The 18,970-nt window shown below is 37.7% G+C and overlaps 1 protein-coding gene across 1 annotated transcript in view; it reads left to right on the top strand.

Annotated features, from left to right (window-relative positions):
• The first annotated feature begins 255 nt into the window (after nucleotides 1-255).
• TPTE2 (transmembrane phosphoinositide 3-phosphatase and tensin homolog 2) overlaps nucleotides 256-18,970 on the top strand; it is a 72,569-nt gene continuing 53,854 nt past the window's right edge. Inside the window, exons 1-5 of the mRNA XM_031655749.1 lie at nucleotides 256-332; nucleotides 885-938; nucleotides 10,877-10,936; nucleotides 16,792-16,842; nucleotides 18,241-18,402. Of these exons, the coding sequence (XP_031511609.1) occupies nucleotides 10,878-10,936; nucleotides 16,792-16,842; nucleotides 18,241-18,402 (272 nt within the window). The 5' untranslated portion in view covers nucleotides 256-332; nucleotides 885-938; nucleotide 10,877. The remainder of the gene's footprint in view (nucleotides 333-884; nucleotides 939-10,876; nucleotides 10,937-16,791; nucleotides 16,843-18,240; nucleotides 18,403-18,970) is intronic.

Below are 18,970 nucleotides of genomic sequence, written 5' to 3'. Positions count from 1 at the left end.
CACCACAAAGTCTGTCACACATTGGACTGAGGTCATAATAAAGAGGTGTACTTAAACTGAGAAGCATTACTAATTTCCCCAGCTTATGATTTTGGTTGTTGTCATATAAATCCTCAGTTGTAATAAAGAAAAAAGACATTCCATATTCCAACAGTGCTATACAAATGAATAGTCAGAAATTAATTGGTTTCTGTCTAGAGTAATGATAGGTAATTTTTCCAATATACAAATTCAGAATTATGTCTCCTATCTGACTGTATTCTTTTATCATCTACTAGTACACAGACAAATGAATTTAAAGGAGCAACCAAGGAGACACTTACGATTGAAACGTGAGTAATAAATAGTTAAATAGAGACTCCCATCAGCATAAGTGTGCACAGAACTAAACGCACACACAGGCACATGAGCAAATCCATCCATCCATCCATCCATCCATCCATCCATCCACCCACCCACCCACCCACACTTCTCTTCAACATGCGTACACAAATTAATCCATGCACATGATGGAAACCTAGAACAAAGAGAAAGGAAACAGACGGACATTTGTGGAATTTACTCTCAGGTGCCTGCATGGCCATATAGATTTTTTTTTTTTTTTTTAGCAGAGTTTCCAATTCTTCTCATTGTAGCATTTGTTAGTAACTTTGCATCCTTCTTTGGTGGAGTTGTATAAAGAAGAGCAGGTCACAGGAGAGTTGCTTCCTCCTGTTAGTGTATTTGTCACCCTTAGTTCCTAGTAAGCAGTTTTTTTTATGGGACTCAGATTTCCTGACAGAAATTAATTGGTTTCTGTCTAGAGTAATAAAAGCTAATTTTTCCAAAAAAGTGAATTGAGAATCATGTCTCCTAGCTGACTGTATTCTTTAATCATCCTCTAGCCCACACAGCAGTGAACGTAAAGGAGCAGCCCTGTTGTCACCTGTCAGTAAAAGGTGAGTTATCAATCCATAAAGACACACGTATGCGTAAGTGTGCTTAGAGCTATACACACACACAAGCACAGACACAAACAGATCCATCTATCTCCATCCATACACACTTTTGTCAACACATTTACACTAACAGACCCACGCACCCAATGGAAACAGAAAACACAGAGACAGACGGACATTTGTGGAATTTACTCTCAGGAGCCTGCATGGCCACACAGTGTTTTTAACAGGGTTTCCAGTTCTCCTCATTGTAGCATTTGTAGGTAACTTTGCATCCTTTTTTGATGGAGTTGTATAAGGAAGTCAGTTCATAGGAGAACTGCTTCTTCCTGTTAGTGTATTTGTCACCCTCAATTTCTAGTAGGCAATTTTTTAAGGGATTCAGGTTTCCTGAGTTTGAGACCCTACCATAGTGTGCCAAGAAAGGAGAGAATCCTATTTGCAACGTGGAGGAGATAGCGGCCAATAAGGAGTAGTGAAGCCCTGGGAAAAAAAGAATGGAGCTAATGGAATGTGGACTTGTCCCACACCCTCGAGAGCTCTGTCCACATGTGAGGTTGGTGCCCAGACCCAACCCAAACCCACCACCTCGTTGGATGCCACTTTCCTTAGGGTACTTCACTATGTCTCATGGGCAGGAAAGACTAGCACGATCAATGAAAGGAAGGAGGTGATGGAGAGTTTTCCCAGTCATGTGAAAACCTCTCCTAGAAATAAATCATAAAGGTGTAAGTAATATGGAAAACCTGATTCAAGTTAATTGTAGTGTAATGCTCAAGAAAATTTGCAAAATGAATGAGATTTTACAGAAGGAATAAAAGGATTGTGTTTAATCAGTGACTGATTAAGGAAACATCTAGGTGAGAATTCTGTAGTTGCCCATTAAGCAATAGTATGTGAGTTTTGTATGTAGTATTGATTTTTAAGACGTCCTTATTTTATAGGACGTTGGAGGCACGGGCAAATTAAAATGCATTTCTATTATTATTATTTTTTGAGACGAAGTCTCACTGCTGCCCAAGCTGGAGCACAGTCTCACGATCTCAGTTCATTGCAGCCTCCACTTCCCAGGTTCAAGCGATCCTCCTGCCTCAGCTCCTGAGTAGCTGGGACTGCAGTCACGTGCCACCATGCCCGACTAAGTTTTTGTATTTTTCGTAGGGGCAGGGTTTCACTATATTGGCCTGGCTGGTCTTGAACTCCTGACCTCGTGATCTGCCCGCCTCAGCCTCCCAAAGTGCTGGGATTACAGGCATGAGCCACTGTGCTTGGCTAAAATGTATTTCTAATATGTACATAGGTTTAATTTATATATAGTTTAATCAATCTCTGATTAATTGACCATGATAAATGAGTCTTTGTTAATTGTTGGACTTCACTTACTGGGCTTATGTGGTAGGATTTGCATACTCTCACGTATATATGTACGTATTTCATATTTATGGAAAATCTACTTTTGGTACAAAAAATGTATTTGCTAATAGTGTCAAAAAAGAGAAATTCACTCCGTGCCTATGTACCTTTTTGCTCCATCAGCACTGCCTTCAGTGACATGACAACAGTAACACATGAAGGGACTTTCAACAAAATTTGAGGTTTAAGTAAATAAAAAACTAGATGTAAACATATATATGTAAATACACACGTACACACACACAAAAGCATACATGTGGAAAAGAGAGATTCAGATTTGGGAAGTTCATTGGAGCATCCATGACAATACAAAATGTTTTAGACACTGTTTTCTAAAGTCTTATTACTGTAGTATCTGCAGTTACCTTTCTTTCTTCGATCTAGTTGGATAAAAGAGGAATAGGTCTTAAGAGGAATGCTTCTTATTCCTATTCCATTGATCACCCTTATTTAGCAGCACCCTGAAACCTTAGAAAAATATGAGAATGTGTGTATTGTATGATACTCTACCAGAGTGAGCCAAAAGAGGCAGCCATCCTGTTTGGAGCAAGGAGGAGGTAACAGTGGGCAGGGAGCTGAGGAGCTCTCAACAGAAAAGAACAAAGCTAATAGACCCCGGTCTCTCCGTCTGTTACCACATGAGGCTACTGCCCCAAAGGTAAACCCACCATCAGATTGTATGGAGGCCCTGCCTTGGGTCTGTAGTTACTTAGCCCTATCTGAGGGGCAGGAAAGACATCCATGATTGGTGAAGAGTTACTGGTGGTATTTGAACGTGAGAAAGCAGAAAATTACAAGGGTAAGCAAGGTGGGTATTTACAAACTGAAGTTGAACTTCTGTAAATTTTGCCAGAAATGGTAACTTGGGGATTAGGGTTAGGAGTAAAGAAATGTATATAAACTTGGTTCATTAAGTTTTTTTCACAGGCCAAAAAATTTCATTACAAACATCTAAAACTTCATTTCCAGAGAAAAATTAAATACCAGGTTTCAAATAAATAACTGATTAATGTCAATTTTTCAGGGTAACTAGATTATAGATTGTAGAATAATTATTGCTAATTTGTATCAGAAAAATAAGTCTAGGATGACGTGGAGTCTTGCTACATTCATTTTTAATGCTTTAGCTATTACGCCATTGAACTAAAAAGAGTAATGTGTGGTAGAGTCATCAATGATGGGTGAAATTTCAAAATATGGAGAGAAAGAAGAGAGGGATGTATTGAGATTGGTAAAATTCACTCACAAATGAAGTAATACAGAACTGCACTTAAACTGTGATTCATTAGACTTTTTGTTAAGGCCCAAGAGCACCTTTACATAATGTAAGGTTTTCTTCTAGGAAAAAATGATATATTAATAGTAGACTCCAAATCACTGACATAGATATTTTCAGAGTTCAACCAGTTTATAAATGTAGAGCAATAGTATATAACTTCAACCAGAAAAGTATGTCTCTGAAGTCACTTGACCTGACCTGTTCATTTTTAATCCTTAGCACTGGCCCGGATAAAATGACATCAGTAGTCTTTCACTACTTTGATATATCTTTGATATAACTTGCCTTTCAGTGGTGGTGTCATTGAAAACTACTGAGGTTATTAATTTGGGTCACTTCTAAAGGATCTATCTATACACACACACACACACAACACACAACACACATGTATATATGTGTGTGTATATATATACACAGATATATCTTTTAGCTATATATGTAGTATATATAGGTATATAAATATGTATTTGTGTGTATGTAGATACACATGTCTCTATACATGTCTATATATTTTCATATTTAAATGTGTATATACATATCTATATATATAGACATATTCTTTAGCACTGACCCAAATTAATAACATCAGTAGTCTCATATATATATCCTTTTATATATATAAGCATGTGTGTGTATATATGAAAACATATATGTATATATCTTTAGCCTATATATGTATATGTATACATATATAGTTTATATTTATGTGTGTGTGTGTGTATGCAGATATATCTTGTTTTATTGTGCTTTACTTTATTGCCCCTCAGATATTACTTTTTTTATAAACTGAAGGTTTGTAGCAACCCTGCGTTGAGCAAGTCTCCTGGTTTTATTTTTCCAACAGCATGTTCTCACTTTGTGTCTCTGTCACATTTTAATAATTCTTGCAATATTCCAAACTTTTTATTATCATACCTGTTATGGTGAACTGTGATCAGTGATCTTTGATGTTACTATTGTCATTATTTTGGGGCAACACGAACCATGCCCATATTAAGATGACCAGCCTAATTAATGACATGTTGGTTCTGACTGCTCCACTGACTAGCCATTCCCCCATCTCTCTCCTTCTCCGTGGGCCTCCCTATTCCCTGAGACACAATAATATTGAAAGTAGGCCATTTAATAAGCCTACGATGGTCTCTAAGTGTCCTAGTGAAAGGAAGAGTCACATGTCTCTCACTTTAAACCAAAAGCTAGAAATGATTGTGAGGAAGGCTAGACTTGCACCAGTTCAGCCAAGTTGTGAATGTAAAACAAAAAACAAAATGAAAAAGCCAAAAAACTTTTGGAAGAAAATTAAGACTGCTACTCCAGTGAACATACAAATGATGAGAAAGCAAAACAGTCTGATAGCTAATGTGGAGAATGTTTTAGTGGTCTGGATAAAAGATCAAACCAGCCACAGCATTCCCTTAAGCCAAAGCCTAATCCAGGACAAGGCCCTCACTCTTTGATTCAGTGAAGGCTGGGAGAGGTAAGGAAGCTGCAGAAGAAAAGCTTGAAGCTAAAAGGTTGGTTCATGAGGTTTAAGGAAATAAGCCATCTCCTTAACATAAAAGTACAAGGTAAACAGCAAGTGCCAATGCAGAAGCAGCAGCAAGTTATCCAGAAGATCTAGCTGAGATAATTGATGAAGGTGGCCACACTAACCAACAGATTTTCAGTGTAGACAAGATAGCCTTTTATTGGAAGAAGATGCCATCTAGGACTTTTGTATTTAGAGAGGAGAAGTCAACGCATGGTTTCAAAGCTTCAAAGCACAGGCCAGTTCTCTTGTTAGTGGCTAATGAAGCTGGTGGCTTTAAGTTGAAGCCAACAATCATTGACTATTCTGAAAATCCTAGGGCCCTTACGAATTATGGTAAATCAAGCAAGATGGGTGACTAGAGATGCCTGGTGCTTGTCTCCCCTACAAGAAAGAACCGAGGCAACAAATACACATCTAAGATTTGATTAGAGTATCAAAGGGATAGTCCTAGAGTGCAGCAAAGGAGTGGAGACACACCTGTGGTGACTGGAAGTCCCCACAGCATGGAAACACTCAGCCTCTGCAGCCCCTTCTCCCCCGTCTGGATTGAATTGGCCCAGAGAGAGGAGGGACGTCTCATTGCAGGGTGAAGGTAAGCAGAAGATCCCCACCAGCCCCACTGCCATCACAAACACAAAGTCTTTACAACAGGAGAATCTCACAGTCTTTGCAAGCCCTGAGGCCAATTTGGAGTACTGCCAAGAATTATCACAGCTGCATGTCCTGGACTAGGAGTACAAGGTGAAGACTTCCCACCCCCAGAGACCTAAGCTGCAGCAACACAGCACCATCTTGAGACCAGAGTCATCTCTTGAGTGTGCCCTCCTCTGGGGGCCAGTAGCCACTGTGCCTCTCCAGCACTGTAGCTTTACCTTCAGTACACCAAGCCCACATGGGTGGGTTAAAGCCACAATCCCAGCTGTGTGGAGGTTGGTCCCAGGATTGGCTGTAACTCAAGTACTGCAGAGCAGGGAAATCAAGCCCCACCACCACACTTCCAGACAGAGGATTAATCTGCAGTCCCATCCAGGGTAAACTCACTCTTAAGCCAGCCAAACCACTACCTGCCCTCTCCCAAGTGGGAGAGGCCCCTAAGCCTCTGAGCAGCTGATACACCCCCAGGTCAACAGAGTGACTCCGAGCCCATGCTCAGGACCTGAGAAACAGCCCTGCAGGCCCCATCCACCACAGACATGCTCCTGGCCTGCCCAGGAGCCCTCTGCCTTTAATAAGGGCCTGAAAAATAGTCCCACAGGCTGCCCCCAGCAGGCACACCACTGAGTGGGCCTTGCACCTGTGTCTCAGACGTGAGAGGCAAGCAACTGTGTATGCCCAAGTCTCAGGGCCAAGAAACAACCCTGGGAGCTTACTCTGGCCAGCATACCCTCAGGCCAGCTAAGCAGCCACATACCTGTGTCCCAGGTTGAGGAACATTGTGGGTCATAGCAGCACGTGGGCTTCCCCTGGCAGGCACCACCCAGGCCACCTGAGCAGCAGTGTGCCCACATCCTGAGCTAGAATAGCCCTATGGACTACCCCCAGCAGATACACATCCAGGACAGTTGAGAAGTCATTTGACTGTATCCCAGGCCGGAGAAACACCCCCCTTGGGCAGTCCTGGCAAAGATACCTTCAGTCCAGCTTAGCAGCCATGCAGCTATATATTTGGCCTATGAGTTTCCCCCAGCAGACTGGCCCCAGGCCAGATGAGCAGCTGTGTACCCACATACCAGATTGAGAAACAGCCCTTCAGGCCACTCCGGGAGTGCATGCTTCCAGGCCAGGCAAACAGCTGTGTGCCTGCATCCTGGGCCTGGGAAACTGTCCTGCAAGGCACATCTGGCTGGCATGTCTTGGTTGAGCAACTTCATCCCCATGCTCCTGGCTAGAGTGACAGCACCATGGCCAGCCACATAAAGCCATACTCCAAGTTTTCTGATCCACTGTATGCCTGCACACACTCCTACCCTGAGAAACAGCCCAGTGAGCCCACCCTTGGCAAAGCTGCACCACCATCACCACAAACTTCCTTAGCCTAGGCCACTGAGTAACTTGCAAATGTTACTAGTGTGGATCAGAGCTGAATAAACTACATGGAGACTACACTTACTGCATCCATGTGGAATCAAGGCCAGTATATCCCAATGAACTGACATCCAAGACCCATTCATACAAATAAATTCATACAAGTAAAGCTACTCCATAAAATTGGAAAAGGTGACTTTTACACCAGATGCATAGAAATCAATATAGAAACTCACCAACCATGAAATGCAAGCAAACATGTCACCTACAAAGGGAAATAATAATTATCCAGTAATAGATCCCAATCATAAATATATGAAATGACAGAAAAAAGAATAATCTTAAGGAAACTCAGTGAGATATAAGGTAATACACATAGACCAGTCAATGAAATCAGGAAAACAGGATTTGAAAGAGAAATTTAGTAAAGATACAGATATCATAAAAAGAACCAACAGAAGCCCTAAGAGCTTAACAGTTCAAGGGATGAAATGAAAAAATACAATCAATGGCTTTACAGACAAGATCAAGCAGAATAAATGATTTCTGAACTTGAAGACAAGTCCTTTGAAATAACACAGGCAGGCAAAAAAGAATAAAAAAGAATGAAAAAAGCCTACAGGATTTATGGGACACCATTAATTTGATCAAATATTCATATTATGGGCATTCCAGAAGGAAAAGTGAAGAGAAAATATGAGGAAAACATATTTAATAAAATAAGAGCATAAAAATTCCTAACTCTTGAAAGAGAGCTAGACATCTAGTTTCAGGAAGATCAAAGAATACATTCAACCCAGACATTATAATCAAATTGTGAAAAATCAAAGACAAAGATTTTTTAAAATAGCAAGAGAGAAGTAAGACACTTATAATGGAATCCCCATTAGACTAACAGCTGATTTCTCAGCAGAAACCTTAGGCTAGAAGAGAATGGGATGATATATTTGAAGTTCTGAAAGAAAAAAATCTTTCAGCCAAGAATATTATACCCAGCACAGCTATCCTTTACAAATGAAGAAGACATAAAATCTGTCATAGATAAACAAAAACAAAGATAATTCATCACTAGTAGACCAGCCTTACAAGAAATGCCCAAGGGAGTCTTACATCTGGAAGTAAAAAGATGATAACCGCTATCATTAAAACATGCAAAACTTTAAGTCACTGTTAGAGTCAATACATAAAGGAGAAAGAGAAAGGAATGAAACCTTATCACTACAGAAAACTACCCAACTTCAAAAGTAAACAGAGAGGAAGAAAGGAACAAAACATATACAAAACAATCAGAAAACAATAAAATGTTGGCAGTAACTCCTCACCTACCAATAATAACTTTGAATGTCAATAGATTAAATACACCATGAAGGATATAGACTTGCTGAGTGGATTAAAAAATAAGACCCAACTATATTTTATCTAAAATAAACTCACCTTACCTGTAAAGAAACACATAGACTGAAAATGAAGGGAAGGAAAAAGATATTCCATGCAAATGGAAGCCAAAAGTGAGCAGAAATAGCTATACTTGTTAAAAACCATAAGAAGTGACAAACAAGATTATTATATAATAATAAAGGGTTCCATTCAGCAAGAAATATAATTGTAATATGTGTGAAATTGTAAATATGTATGCACTCAAACACCAGAGTACCTAGACATATAAAGTGAATATCTAGATCTAAAGAGGGAGATAGACCCAGTTACAATAAGAGTTGGGCACTTCAGTATCTCACGCTCAGCATTGGACAAATCATCTAGACAGAAAATCAACAAAGAAACATAGACTTAAACTCCACCATAGGCCAAATGGACATAACAAACATTTACAGAACATCTCACCTAACAGCTGCAGAATACACATTCTTTTCATCAGCACATGAAACATTATCCAAGATAGACCATATGTTAGGCTACAAAACAAGTCTCAACAAATTTTTAAAAATTGAAATTATATCAGGTATCTTATCTTACCACAATGGAATAAAACTAGACATTCGTAACAAGAGGAACATTCAAAACTGTACAGACGTGGAAATTAAACAACATGCCCTTGAGTTACAATGAGTGAAGAAAGTAATTAAGAATGAAATTTAAAAATTCCTTGAAACAAATGTAACTAGAAACACAACATACCAAAACATAGGGGACACAGCAAAAGCAGTTATTAAGAAGTATGTTTTTAGCAATAAATGCCTGGATCAAAAAAACTAGAAAACTTTCAAATAAGGTACTGAACAATTCTACCTCAAGAAACTAGAATAGTAAGAACAAACCAAACCCCAAATTATTAAAAGGAAATAAATAATGAAGAACAAACAAATAAACAAATTTGAGGCAAAAATTACAAAAGGTTAACAAAAAGCAGGTTTAAAAATATCAACAAACTGTTAGCTAGACTAAGAAAAAGAGAAGGCACAAATAAGTAAATTCAGAAACAAAAAGAGACATAACATATATGACAGAAATAAAAAGAATTATTAGAGACTATTATGAACAACTCTACAATAAATTTGAAAACCTAGAGGAAGTGGACAAAATCCTTGACGCATACAACCTACCAAGACTAAACCAAGAAGAAATGGAAAACCTGAACAGACTATAAGCAAGTAATGAGATTGAATCAGTAATAAAAAGGCTTTCAACAAAGTCCAGGACCTGATGGCTTCACCACTTAATTCTCACTTGTGAAAGGAAGAGTCATTAGCTACAGCAAACTTCCTTGTTGTTCTATTTTAAGAAATTGCCTCGGCCGGGTGCGGTGGCTCAAGCCTGTAATCCCAGCACTTTGGGAGGCCGAGACGGGCAAATCACGAGGTCAGGAGATCGAGACCATCCTGGCTAACCCGGTGAAATCCCGTCTCTACTAAAAATACAAAAAACTAGCCGGGTGACGCGGCGGGCGCCTGTAGTCCCAGCTACTCGGAGGCTGAGGCAGGAGAATGGCGTAAACCCGGGAGGCGGAGCTTGCAGTGAGCTGAGATCTGGCCACAGCACTCCAGCCTGGGTGACAGAGCGAGACTCCGTCTCAAAAAAAAAAAAAGAAGAAATTGCCTCAGCCACCCCAACCGTTGGCAACCACCACTCTGATCAGCCAGCAGCCATCAACATGGAGGTAACACCCTCCACCAGCAAAAAGACTTGCTAAAGGCTCAGGTTATTAGCATTTTTTAACCAATAACGTAGTTTTGAATTAAGGTATGTACAGAAGTTTTTGAACATAATGCCATTGCAAACTTAACAGGCTATAGTGTAGGGTAAACATAACTTTCATATGCACAGGGAAACCAAAACATTTGTGTGAGTTGCTTAATGCAGTTTTTGCTTTATTGCGGTGGTCTGGAATGAAACCCACAATGTCTTTGAGATATGTCTATACACATTATTTATATATTATACATCTGTAGACATGTTCTTTTATGTATCTTCATATATCTAGAAAGAGAGAGAGAAAAGAAGACAAAAATATGCAAAATTCAGTGTTGGGAGTATCCATGAGGAAAGAGTTTCTGGTTAATGATTGTAATTTTCTTTCTTAAATATTAAGTCTTCCAGTGAGCTAAGTCATGTTTACTGTATCCTTTAGATTCATGGGATTCTTGTTATTCAAATATATTTTTCATCACTATTTTGTGTAGCAAATATCTAACGATATATTTTTGCTTTTTTTTTTTTTTTTGATGGCTAAAGTATGTTAGAACGACTTTCCAAGTTTGAAGTTGAAGATGCTGAAAATGTTGCCTCACATGAGTAAGTCAGTTTCAAGTTTGAAAGGAGGGAGCCATTGATGGATCTCTTGTCTTTAGTTAAATAGGGCTTATGCTGAGGCAAGAAGGAAAAAGGGAAACTATGGAAAGATATCAAGATGTATGGGTGGGAAGGTACACCATATTTACTGCAGTTGAATTCTTAGACAAGTATTATTTTGAAAAAAAAATTCCATCCATTCAGAAATAAATGTTCTTCTAACTTGAAAATGTAGAAAGTATTCTTAGAAGAAATTAATTCCATTAAAAGTTTAAAAAAAAAAAAAACAGGGATGCAGAATGCTACTTAACTCATCACTAGTGAACATTTCTCATTTTTACTGGGTATTGTGTGATTCCCAATTTTGTAGATTTTGCCTATGAGCAAGTGGTATTGATAGCAAAAGCAAACATGTTTTGCTGACTAACAACCTCTTTATGCTTACTGGGATTTTATTCTTATTTGTTTCTAATCTCACTAGAGTACTTCCTGTTGCACTGACCTGAAGGCATTTTATCATGTACTGACTGTAATGAAACAATACGTTCTTAAACCGTCTTGTGTCTGAACTGCAGACACATTCAGGAAATTTTTCTTCTGCTTCTTTCTTGCCCAGTTGTATAACCATTCGCCAGCTTGGGTCAATGCTGGAGAGGAAGTACTGCCATAGAGGAAGTTAACTCGCCATAGTTGTAAGCTGTTGGTGTCTAAACAAAGATTGGAAACAAACAGGGCAAATACAAATAGTTCTTCAAATTACCCTGAATTTCCCACTGAATTAAACCGTGTGTCTGCAAATTAGCTATACATTTTCTGTAATGGAGCTGCCCAGGGCTGAAGCAAAATTAGACAGATTAAGCAAGGCAAGCATTTCCTTCTTTCTCCACTCCAAACAAAGCAGGTTTTCATTTCATTTTATTTTTAAATCATAAAGTCTCATTACATAGATATAGGAGGAATTCGCAGTAGTCCCTGTGAGAAATGCTGGTGTTTCATACCAGGGGGATGATCTTGGATTTATAGTAAAAGCTGAAATCAGTGCTGGGCTTCGACATCATATATTCATTAACCTGATACTCAGCAAGTCACTAAACCTCTTTAACTTTCATATTATTCAAATGTAAACTGGTTATGATGCTATCTATGTACTGGATATTGTATTGTAAAAAATTAGTAATAAAACTAAAATAACATGCAAAAATACTTTGAAAACTCTGTAGCTCTGTGAATAGGTTTTATTCTAAAAACTGAAAATAACGTAAGAGTTCACTAAAGGAAAATCAGAAAATACAATCAACAAATGTACCCACATATAGTCATTCTTAAACTTGGATGCATGCACTTCTAAGTTCTTTAAGCATATACTTTTTTTGTTTACAGGTATGAGACCGTACTTATTCTTTTGTAAATAACCTTATTACTTCATGACATCATGACTATATTTTTTTGTTAATACATATTCATGTGCACTTACAACATTATTTGTAACAGTTGTGTAATATTTCATGGTGTAGATGTGCTATAATTCATTTAATAGATATTGCTGAACAATTAAGTTTTTACAAGTTTTTAAGTATTACAAAAAATGAATATATTTGAGGCTAAATCTCTGTATATTGTTGGTTATTTGCTTGTTATAAATTCTCAGAAGTGGAAATTCTGTGTCAAAAGGAATGATTGTGACACTATTGATGTTGATATGTGCTTTAACATCAAGATGCAAAGTGTACATTTCTCCCCTCCCACACTTAGCACTAGCCATCATTGATTTATTCGATATTAGTAAATATATTTGTTTTAATGCACATTCTTGACACACCTTCATTTACCCTTTCTAAGTTAATATTTCATCATTTGCAAACTACCTTTGCCCAATTAAAATTGGGGTGTTTTTCTGTCTTTCAACTGAAAAGTTAAATCTATTGATCCTTTTTCTATTTTATGTAATATAAGTAATTTCTCCCAGGTTGTCTTGCTTTTCACTATATAAAAGTATTTAATCTTCATGTAATCAAATGTATCTGTACTTTTCTTTGTGATTTTGCTTTTAATGTTATTCTCAGAAAGTCTTTCTTACCCCAAGATTTTAAATATATTCACCAAAATTTCTGTTTTGAATTTATTTTCTTCATTTAAATAAAATATCTGCCCTGAATTTACTTTGTCTTAAGGTATAAAGTGTAGAAATTTACTTTTCTTGTAAGTGACTCATAGTTTTCTCAACATGAAAATGTCATCCCCCTGTATTGTCCTTACCCTGTTTTAGTGATCTAGAGTGAGCAGGAAAACCAGAGTCACTACAGTGTTTTTAGTGTTTTGCATCACGGCCATCTCCCTACCCCCAGAGTCTGTACCAGAGAAAAATGTGTCCAGCGGGAGAGGTAGCACCTGCCTTCAATACAAATCCCATTTCATTAAACATGGTCTTGTTAGTGTCATGTAGCTCCCACCTTCTATTGATAAAAAATAAGTCATGTTCATAGTTAATATTTGTGCTTTTAATTCAACTTTGATATTGATATTGGAACTTTTATTGTTTTAAGGTTTAGTATCTCGTATCTTTTTCTGTCTCTCTTTTTTTTTTTTTCCCTGAGCCGGAGTCTTGCTCTGTCACCCGGCTGGAGTGCAGTGGCGCCATCTCAGTTCACTGCAACTTCTGCCTCCCAGGTTCAAGAGATTCTCCTGCCTCAGCCTCTTGAGTAGCTGAGACTACAGGCACGCACCACCACGCCCAGCTAATTTTTTGCATTTTTAGTAGAGACAGAGTTTCACCATGTTGGCCAGGATAGTCTCAATCTCTTGACCTCGCGATCTGCCAGCCTTGGCCACCCAGAGTACTGGGATTACAGATGTGAGCCACCGTGCCTGGCCTCTGTCTCTTTATTTTTAAATTGTCATTTAAATTTAGTTTTTGTCTCTCGCGTATAGCACATAATGCCTTTAATTTCAAAGTTATCTGAGAGTATTTCTCAATATGCAATATGAGAGTAATATGTTTGTATTTATGATTTCTGGTATGTTTGGTTTTATTTATCATCTTTTTCTTTGTTAAAAATACTTTGATATTTTCTTTTTAAATTGGTCTATATTTTGCTATTGGTTTGTTTTTATCCCTTGCATTTTTTATTGATATGCAAGTCAGAAGCCCATTTCTAGTCTATCAATGTTTATATTTAAACATATAGAAAACATAATTATGTCATTTTTCTCCATCATTATCAAGAATAAAACTGGACTTATACCTGTGAAAGATAAGAAACGCAGCCTGCCTTTACTTCTGTCTTCTTCCACACCTTGAATCCTAGTGTAAAATTCAAATCAATACTATTATTCATGATTTTATATGATTTATCTTTACTTCTAGAATCATTTATCTACATTTTCACCTGCTACATTTTTATGCTACATTAACAATTATTATTTAGACTTACCTAATTCTGAGTTTATATTATTTACCATCTTTTCTCTGTAAGTCATCTTCCTTAATTCCATGTTCTTCGTTTTGATTCATTGCTCAGCTGACTCAAGCACTCTGAGTAATTGTTTTTAGGAAAGGTACATGGAGGCTGTGCTTTGAGTTGCTGCATGTTGGAGTGTCTGTCTATTGCTCCCGAGTGTGAACAGTACTTTTCCTGGATATGAATTTATTGAGTCATACTTATTTCCCTGCAAACTGCACATAACTGCTTGAGGCTGCATTTACATAGTACACTTTTTTTTAACCAAAAAAGTCTCAATTGTATATTTACTTGGTATAGTTTCAGTGGACACTGAAACAGATTAAGGGGCTAAAGCCACCCAAGCCACTCCTTCATGCCTTCGTAATCTGTCAGGCTTGGTTCTGTATGGTGACATTGTCAAGTGAATTCAGATTTATGACATTTCCTTGATACCCAGAGATCCAGTAGACTGTGTGGGATCAGAAGTTCTTGTAATAAGAGAATGGCAAGTTGAGGAGAGAATTCACCTCTTTTGGCCAATTGATCCTCCATCTACATCAGCCTTAACTCTCCAAGCCTGGGTGGAGGTGGTGGGTCCAGGTGGAGAGGGGAAGATTAGAAGGATTGGGGATTTCCTTTATCTCAGGTTAACCTAACATCATACAGCAAAGGCCAATTTTTTTTTTAACTTTTATTTTTAGGTTTGGAGGTACATGAGAGGTTTGTTACATAGGTAAACATATGTCAGGGAGGTTTTTTTTTTTTTTTTTTACTTATTAGTTCATCATCCAGGTATTAAGCTCAGTACCCAAATTGTTATCTTCTCTGCTCCTCTCTCTCCTGCTGCCCTCCCCACTTAAGTAGACCCCAGTGTCTGTTTCTTTCTTTGTGTTCATAAGTCCTGATGATTTAGCTACCACTGATAGGTGAGAACATTCAGTATTTGGTTTTCTGTTTCTGCACTAAGTTGCTAAGGATAATAGCCTCCAGCTCCATCCATGTTCCCACAAAAGACATGATCTCATTCTTTTTTTATGGCTGCATAGTATTCCGTGGTATATATGTACCATATTTTCTTTATCCAATCTGTCATTGATGGATACACAGGTTGATTCCATGTCTTTGCTGTTGTAAATAGTGCTGCAGCGAGCATTCATATGCATGTGTCTTTATAGTAGAATGATTTATATTCCTCTGGGTATATACCCAGTAATGGGATTGCTCAGTCAAATAGTAGTTCTGCTTTTAGCTCTTCAAGGTATTGCCATACTGCTCTTTACGATGATTGAACTAATTTACACTCCCACCAACAATGTATAAGTGTTCCCTTTTCTCTGCAACCTTGCCAGCATCTGTAATTTTTTAACTTTTTAGTAATAGCCATTCTGACTGGTGTGAAATGGTATCTCATTGTGGTTTTTATTTGCATTTCTCTAATCTGTGATATTGAGCTTTTCTTCATATGCTTGTTGGCCACATGTATGCCTTCTTTTGAGAAATGTCTGTTCATGTCGAAGGCCAATTTTGGCAGTGCCCCAGTTCTGCTCAGTATCTGCCCTCTTTGTTCTGCAGTCTTAGGCACAGGCTATGAGCGTTGTCTTAGGATTCATGGCTCTCGGGGTGGAATTTGAGTCCTGTGTTGGAGGCTTCAGTGTGACAGAAACTTCCTGAAGACTTCTCCTCCTGATGAGCTTCCAACACAGGAGGCTTCAGCAGGACAAAAGAATTGTTCCTCATCAGCTACCTTGTCTCCAGCCATAAGGTAAAATAAAGCATTACTGGAGGCTCCATCAAACAGGTTCTCCTTCCTTTGATTAATGGAAGGAGCCCAGTCTTTTGGGTGTTTCTCCTTTGAAGTATATCTTACTAAAATGTCTTACCTCTGAAGTTCATTTGCAACCTCAAATGCGACTCTTGCTAATGTGTATCTGTTCACTAGGTGTCTCGTTTGAAGAGATGACAAGAGCATCATTTACTCCCTATGCTCATTCCTGAAATGCCTTATTTTATTGCAGTGGAAACTGAGATCTGGCCAAAGTTTGATGACTTGCCCAGGCCGGCATTAAAATACAGTTCTCTTCTACCACCCTTTTCTGTCTTCATGCTATACTCCTTGAGTTGATGACCACAAGTTTAAGTTTAGTATTGCCATAAAGTTGGGGTTGGGGCTTTGCATGCAACGGAAATGTTAAACATCCAAAGTTTACTGTCTAATTTGCATATGTTCTGGATAGCAAAGTAAAATACTTATGGAACAGAAAGAATAAAATTTTAGCTATTAGTAAAAAGCATTTTGTCATACAACTTCTGAATAACTTTCTTTTAAAATTGTATTTATAAAGGCCTTTGTTTTTTGGTTAAACTTACAATATATGTTAGAAGAAATCTGATTAATTTTATTTTTACTTCTTTTTGCAGCACCAAGATTAAGAAAATTGTGCGTTCAATTGTATCATCCTTTGCATTTGGGTATGTGAGACATAGAAAACATCATGTATTAAATATATCTGAGACTTGACTGGGCATGGTGGCTCATGCCTGTAATCCTAGCACTCTGGGAGGCCAAAGCGGGCAGATCACCTGAAGTCAGGAGTTCAAGACCAGCCTGGCTAACATGGTGAAACCCCATCTCTACTAAAAATACAAAAAGAAGGCACAGGTTGCAGTGAGCTGAAATTGCACCATTGCACTGCAGCCTGAGCGACAGAGCAATACTCCATCTTTTAAAAAAAGAAAAAAAAAAAATATATATATATATATGAGACTTAATACTTCAATGAGAAAGACTGAAATAAAAAAACCAAAAAAGCATTTCCACCGTCCATCAGTTGCTAAGTAGCCATGTGCCCCCATCTAATGTAATCTAATTTATCATGGAATTTTGGTTTAAGCTGGACATTAAGACTTGCAAATAAATGGCTTTTGCCTAAGATTAATAGTAACTTATTAATATTGTTTTTCTTCCATCTGTAAAAGTAACATTAATGAAAATCAAATGTTAAAATTCTATAATTATTAGTAAAGTGTTTTATTAAGTACCTTATACATCTAGAATTACTCTTTAATTCTGGAAACAATTTACTTAGACTCTTCTCTACATAAGAGTAAGATTTCATACTATGATACAGATTTATGCAATGTAATTGTTTCCTTTTGAATTAATACTATTTTAATTTGAGCTGCAAGTTTTAAAAAACTACTTTGAAGACTAATTCATCTTCATAGATTAGGCAAATAGTCTAATCAGTTTATGGAGAATGTATTTAGAATATGTAACAGCAAGTGGCAGGAGGTACTTTAGAGTTCAAGACTCATGTACCCATCACTATGCTAGAAGCACCCATAAATATGGAATCATGTACTTGTTGAGAATGTCACTGATGAAAAATCTTGGTCTTTTATGAGCATATGTTACTCATGCTTTCATTTGGTTTTTATTAATAAATTCTTTAGAATTATCCAGATTGAGGGTTTATTTTTTATGAGAAATTGGTATAAATTTCTTATGACATTCTCAAATTTTAAGAAGAATTTACAAACAGACACAGGTGATTTTAATTCAGTTTTACTTTTCTCTTGAAGTGTTGGTCTGATGTGTCTACTATAAAAGGGCATGATAATATCTTGTGAAGTGGTTTGGTGAAAATTTTGTTTATTAAGAACTGCTTCTATTGGGTGAAAACAGTGACTTTCTGAGATTCTAAGGCATTACAGTTTTTCCTGCCACTGGGCAGCTTAATACTAAATAATAACATTTTGGTACCTGATCAGTGGCCTAAATATAGTATAGCTATAGGGACAAAAGCCCCTTTATCTTTGCATTTATTTATTTATTTATTTATTTATTTATTTATTTATTTATTTTAGAATATTTGGAGTTTTCCTGGTCTTACTGGATGTCACTCTTCTCCTTGCCGACCTAATTTTCAATGATAGCAAACTTTATATTCCTTTGGTGTATCGTTCTATTTCTCTAGCTATTGCCTTATTTTTTCTCATGGATGTTCTTCTTCGAGTATTTGTTGAAGGGTAAGTTTGATTATTTTTATAATGCATTAAGCTATTTTGTACTTTTATAAGAAGCACTGTGGGAGGCTGAGGTGGGAGGACCCCAAGGTCAGGAGTTAGAGACAATCCTGGCCAACATGGTGAAACCCTGTCTCTACCAAAAATAGAAAAATTAGCTGGGCATGGTGGTGGGCGCCTGTAATCCCAGCTGCTTGGGAGGCTGAGGCAGGAAAATCATTTGAACCTGAGAGGCAGAAGTTGCATTGAGCCGAGATCACGCCATTGCACTCTAGCCTGGGTGACAGGGCGAGACTCCATCTCAAAGACAAAACAAAACAAAAAAGAACAGAAGCATTTTAAAATAATTCACAGGAGCATTCACCACCAACTGACTTAAGAGCCTTTGGGCCTTATGAGAACATTGGCGGTAGTGTGGCAGTAACCCCCATGGCCTGTGTTTGAGGTGGCCGTGGATTGATGCTCCTCTGCCTTTGGAGAGGAGTAGAAAGAGTAGGAGGGACTGCATCTTGTGGTTTGAGTGACAGCTCAGCGATAGTACAATAAAATACTAGGTAGACTTTTAAAGTTT

This window comes from Papio anubis, chromosome 15 (assembly GCF_008728515.1).
Source record: "Papio anubis isolate 15944 chromosome 15, Panubis1.0, whole genome shotgun sequence".
Lineage (NCBI taxonomy): Eukaryota > Metazoa > Chordata > Mammalia > Primates > Cercopithecidae > Papio > Papio anubis.
Note: the sequence above shows the minus strand (reverse complement) of the source record. Positions and strands in the feature narration are given on the sequence as shown.